At 35.2% G+C, this 6000-nt stretch overlaps 1 protein-coding gene across 1 annotated transcript; it reads right to left on the reverse strand.

Annotated features, from left to right (window-relative positions):
• Positions 1 to 1556: 1556 nt before the first annotated feature.
• Positions 1557 to 4225, reverse strand: PPP1R27 (protein phosphatase 1 regulatory subunit 27). Its single transcript, XM_032211936.1, has 3 exons — positions 3963 to 4225; positions 2789 to 2939; positions 1557 to 2033 (listed from the first exon to the last, which is right to left on the reverse strand). Exons 1-3 carry the CDS (start codon positions 4138 to 4140, stop codon positions 1910 to 1912), a joined length of 453 nt encoding a protein of 150 aa, XP_032067827.1. The 5' UTR covers positions 4141 to 4225; the 3' UTR covers positions 1557 to 1909.
• Positions 4226 to 6000: the final 1775 nt, after the last annotated feature.

The raw sequence follows: 6000 nt of genomic DNA on the forward strand, positions 1-6000 counted from the left end.
TTGACAAAATCATCATCAGTCAACTACAAAAGGCAGTTTTACTTGAACAGCTTGCAATACCTTTAACACCATCAACAACACTATCTACTTATCCCAGATCCTTTGAACGTTATGTATAATTGTAAGTAGTGATCATGTTATACTGAAAAGATTTTTGTATGTTAAATGGACTAATGATGTAATGAATAATTGATACATACATGAATTGAAATATTCAATAACTACTTGGATTAATAATATAAAATTATTACTGGAGTTGAATATGTCACACTATAAGTATTGTATACTCTATGGATGATTGGTGACATTGTGGTTAATTGAAAGTAATGTACAATATGAGTCGATGGAAATTTTTTATTTTATTTCTTGTAAGGCCAATAGATACAGATAGGTGATTTTATAATTTTATAAAGATTTATTGTTACTTAATAGATAATTAAGGTTTTAAGGAAATAAGGTTTGTTTGAAATGAAGGAATATTAATGGTAACCTGAACACATAATGCTCAATGATAGCGATGTATTTAGTTATGTAAAAACGGAAGCACAAAAGCTTGTAACCAAACGACATGCTTGACTAAATTGAGGAAGGGTTTTTGGATGTGTTGTTTTGTTTTTGTCTTAAAAATAAAAAAAAATATTTAAAAAAAAACGCAGGCACCATATGATCAGTTTTATCCTATTTGGGATTCTTCAGACATGGGCAGCTATATATATTTTTATGGGCTTCAAACCCTCTATTGAGAATAGAACTCTCAGACCTTTACGCTAGATGATATTTCACATACAATGCATTAGCTTCAAGAGTTACCTGATGCTCAGTAGTTGCAGAAAGGAATATATAAAATCTATTAGAATGGCATAAACCATCCACCTTCTCTTAAGCTGTTACATTACATCATGATCCCTGCATACAGGTTTTACGTGACTTCTTGCATTATTTACCCTCCTCCCATTGAAAAGGTAACTTCTTACAGCATATTACATATCGTTAATGCTATAAAAATATCCAAGTAGCATAATTTCAATGAAGTTTAGAGTTAACTGGATGCAATGTAAAAATGCCTTTTTCAGATAATACAGCCAGGTCCCGAGGTTTAACTGCAGTAGAATCCATACAATTCAAGCTTGGATGAAGTTTCATTTTCATTTTTTGTTTTGATTTTTAGACAAGCCATGTTGCTTTGGACACTGGGATTTGCTTATTCCAAAACAAAATGCTCTTCTTCTCATGTGGATTTTGATTCTACGAGAAGAGTTTTATTGCATCATAATCAAAATAAAATAATTCAACAAAAGCTTGGCTACCATTAATGTGAGAAGAGAAGAATGAAAAATACTCCAGGTTTTGGGAATTCCTTTATTGAAAAAATAAAAAGCTGTTTTGGAATCAAAAAATACAGTATAAAAGCAAATCTAGAATCGGCAACACATTAAAAATAGGACATTATACATTATGTTTTAGATTAGAATAATCCATATGTACATAAAGTACATAAATATCTACCTACATTTTGAAGGTAGATATTTTCATAGTTATTTTGTGAGGATTGTGTGGTGAGGTGAGGTGTCTGGTCCAATCCAGATCACAAACATACAGTATATGTAAACTACCTACACAGTCACACCCATCAGAACCAGTATATGTCATCTAATGAATTGGACAATGAACCACCATAAAGAATGTTGCATTTCTTTTTGGATGGACTATCTCAAGTATATCTCTGAGAAATCCCCAAGTAGTCAGTCTCATATACAGTATACCTATTGCAGCTATAGTATGGCCTCTTTTAGGAGATCTTACACTCCCTTACCAACTTCATAGGAGCAACTTTGCTAGTTTCCCCCTTTGTACAACAGATTATGCTGTCTGCCATAGAAACTGGATTTCACATGGAAAAGAGATAGTTTTAGTTTACATGGGCTGCTTGGAAGAGCTCCACAAGATCTTTGTATTCTGGGTCAATAAGGTCAGATGGCTTATCTCCCTCATTGTTGGTGGCATCACACTGGGCCCCAAGAGAGATAAGGTACCTGGAAGATCAGAAAAGAGAAAGTCATGAAATGCAGCAGAGATTGAAAGAGTCTGGATTGACCTACTTCTGTTTAAAAATATTCAGTCAATTTAAGTAGTTCACTGTATAATATGGTTTAGATGTCTTTTAGTCATTTTTAATAATTGCAATAAGAATTTGCAATTTCAATCATCTTTATTCTCAAATTTCTTTAAGAAAGGTTCACCCCATTATACTATTCACACCTGGAGAATACAGTGGTACACAAAAGCCTAGAGCTATTTCTGCTATCAAGAGTTGCAGCCGGAATCAAATAAATTGGTTTCCCCACATGCATTGTCCAACTGACATGTACCAACTTCTCATACATTATATTTAAAGCGATATAGAGGGCTTTGTGATGTTATGAAGTGAATCAAAATATTTTTTTCTTTCCATAAAAACAACCACTTTTTATATAAAATAAAAGGGTTCCATTTATTTATTTTTTGCTTGGCATTTTGGCAATACCAGAGTTAATCTGCCAATAAATACTATGGTATAAGCACTGCTGGTGTCAGGATGAGAGCACTGTGAGATAAGAGAGGATTCATCCATCTTTTGGAATAAGCCAGCAGGTACTTCTTTCTTGTCACTTCAAAGTTCCCTACCCAGAAATTAAGCAGTGCAATCACTTTCCCCTTCTTGTTTTCCTTGGCCATATAATTCTTGTTTATTGAGAGCGTGGCATAGCTGGCTAAGGGGGAATGAGGTAAACAATCTAGCATCTCTGACCTTGCAATGTCAGCATAGCCATCACTACAGGCCATATGCAGAGGTGTCCAGCCCTCATCATCTGTCTGATTTATGTCAGCGCCGTATTTTATCAAAAGCTTGACGCATTCGAGGTTCCCAGCAAGCACAGCTTCATGGATGGCAGCCATTCCTAATTGGAAAAGATGATATATCAAAACTCTAGTCTGACAGAGAGGGGCACTATAAACTGAGGGGGATCCTATCACATTTTTATTTTAGCATAAGAAAAATCTTTCAAGTAAAGAAAGATAACTAAAACTGTTCAGTTAACTTGCACCCACATAGATCTGTTGATGTTTTTTTAAGATTATTCACTTTAGGCAAAAAAGGAAGTAGAAGTTCAATCAAGATTCCTGAGTAAGTTTTCTAAGCTTCTTTGAAAATTATTTGATTAACAAAAGGTCAACGAAAGCCAGTCTCCTTAACAGCAAAATGATCCCCAAAGAGACTCCTATAGTCCTACAATGCTGGGCTAAAATAACCTAAACCAATTATTTCCAATTTGGCACCTTCTATGTGAATTAGGGCTGCAGCCCATAGTATTCTTATCATGGTCAAAGCCCATTGGGAAATTCTGAAAGTTACAGTCCCAACAAAATCTGAAATGTACCAAACTAGGAAGACAAGACTAAGCAATGTCTTTCAGAAAGATTAAGGTCATCCTGCCATAATTTTACTTGGGATTTTGCAACCTGTAATTGTCATCATTTCTATGCTTCTCACATCTTTTCTCTTGCAATTTTTTCTTGCATAGATTTCCATGCACTGAGATAATAATCAGAGTTAATGCCTCAAAGACATCAAACTACTTCAAACTTAGAGTTAAGCATAAGCCTTCGAAGTATTTCTGAGAAGCATGTCCTCTATTTTATTGCCCATCCTGGTTTGTTCATTTATATTGAAGCAAATTACTATCTACATAAAGGAAATAAGTTGATGAGAGTACTATAAGAAGTTATAATATTTTAGGCTTATACCACTCTTGGGTGATTCCATTAAAATAATGTGGGCTATATGGCAACTGAGAGACAGGAAGGAAAACCTTTTGTTTCCTTAAATCACACTGAAAATGCAGCCTAACATTCAACCCATATTTTCCACTGGGATCAAACAGCTTCCTACTCAGCCACCCTCCAATCGGTCTTACACGTACCAGAGGGATAGATGGTATCCAAGGAGACTTTCCTGGCCCGAATGAAACGTCCTACTTGTTCCAAGTCACCCTGTCGAATGTGGTCCTGGAAGAGAACATCATTGGGGAAATGCACAGTCTTGAGGCGCCTTGCATATCGCCTGTACCTAGGAAGTGAGCTTGGGCAGTAGTATTTCATGATCACAGAGGGCAAAGGAAGCCCAACAGACAGACGAAGTGATGAAAATGAAATGATTTAGAAAGTAGAAGAGCTACCTCACAAAGATGAGGTGCAAAACTACAATAATGTCTTGAGATCCAAAGGAGTATCTCCTCCCAAAATCTTGCAAAGAAAAGGTGAAGAAGAACCCAGTGATGATTTTCTGTTCCTTTCAGGGGTTTTTTGACAGTACAATACGTGGTGAAGATCTGTGGAGGACTGATGCTTTCCCCACAGAATTTCTTGTTATATAGCCACCCTGTGGCTATTTTGAGGACACTCAGCTCATACTTGTTGCCATGAGATCTTGTAATTGAGACGCCTTGCCTGCATCCTCCCCCTTTTGGACATAAATTAGAATCTCAGTTTACAGCCCAGCTGTCGATGAGTAGTAGTCAGCAGGTCCAACTTGGACTGCAATCTTCAACCAACAGCCTCTGATTTTGCAAGCCACCGGGTGCAATACTCTACATTCTGGAATTTGTTGGCAGTCATTTATATTTTTCCCAAAACTAGTTCATGGCTATTGTTCTAGGGAAATATTCAAAAACAATTATTATAGAAGTGAAAAGCTGTTACAGTGAAGAATTTTATTACACGAATAGTAATCAATATTTTGCAATTTTAAGGCAGCTAGGCATTTTCTTAAGAATTCATGCTTTTAATTTGCTGCTTGTAACTTGAAAATCCAAAAATATTTGCAAAAGATACGGGTAGAAAGTGGTCAAGGGGAACAATCTAAGGAATCATGTTTGCTCATGTCGGTTATCAATTCTTTCATTGTTAATCTGCTGCAACATATAAATTCTGTACAGCAGTGTGAATTCAAAGCTCATCTCTGTATATGAATGTAAATGATTTATCTGATTTAAACATTTATACACTTCTTATATGAAGTAGGAGGGAAAATGATACCAATTTTTAGGAATTTGAGGTTTGCAACAGAAAGACGATAGCTATTTTGTGATTTTTATTCCATTCACCTGCTCTGCATAACTATAGCCACTTAACTGTACTGGAACTGGAAGTAATGGAATCTAAGTTACACTATATGAATGTGACTTTTGAGAATTGCAAGGTATTCATTTTGAGGAAGAATTGAAACTGGAAATAATAGTCAGCTGGAGCTTTTCTGCCTGTTCCACATATCCAGAGTGCCTGGGTGCATAATTTTGGTGAGCAATAGGAGAAACCATGTGAATTCAGGGAAGCCTCCATTAAGTGTTTTTTTTTTTTTTGACCAGTGACCAAAAAGATGTGAAGAGAAATTCTAATAGTAATTGCTTCCCTTCTAGGGATGAATTCTTCTAGTCTACAGTTATATCTAAAATCTCATGCACCGCTTCAACTATAACATACATTTTATGTTATGATTCGCACCAAAGACTCTGTTGATCTTGTTACACATCCAATAGTTCTAAGCGTGGGCCTTGTATTTGTAGTTCTGGAGATAGTTCAGACATTAACAGCCATCTTCAAGAATACAGTATATTTGTTTTTTTGCATTATTTTTAGTACACCCAAGGAGTTAAAATTTGGAATTATCAATTTTACTACTTTGATTCAGAAGAAAACTATTTTTAAAAAGAAATTCAGAATGGGTCAAAATCAAACTTAGCTAGCCAAAGCAACAGAGGTTTTCAGAACACTGAAATAATATTACAATTTCTTGATTTTATTTTAAAACTATTTTAAGACTATTTTTAGTTATATTTTCCACGGAAAGTTCCAATCTGCCTATCTATTTTTAACAGAGATACTTGATGAGATTCACATTAGCTCTCATTCTTCTCTTGAAAAAAATAGGTAGCCAAGCTACTTTTGAAAAAGGAAAAGTAT

Source organism: Thamnophis elegans, chromosome 2 (assembly GCF_009769535.1).
Source record: "Thamnophis elegans isolate rThaEle1 chromosome 2, rThaEle1.pri, whole genome shotgun sequence".
Taxonomy (NCBI): domain Eukaryota; kingdom Metazoa; phylum Chordata; class Lepidosauria; order Squamata; family Colubridae; genus Thamnophis; species Thamnophis elegans.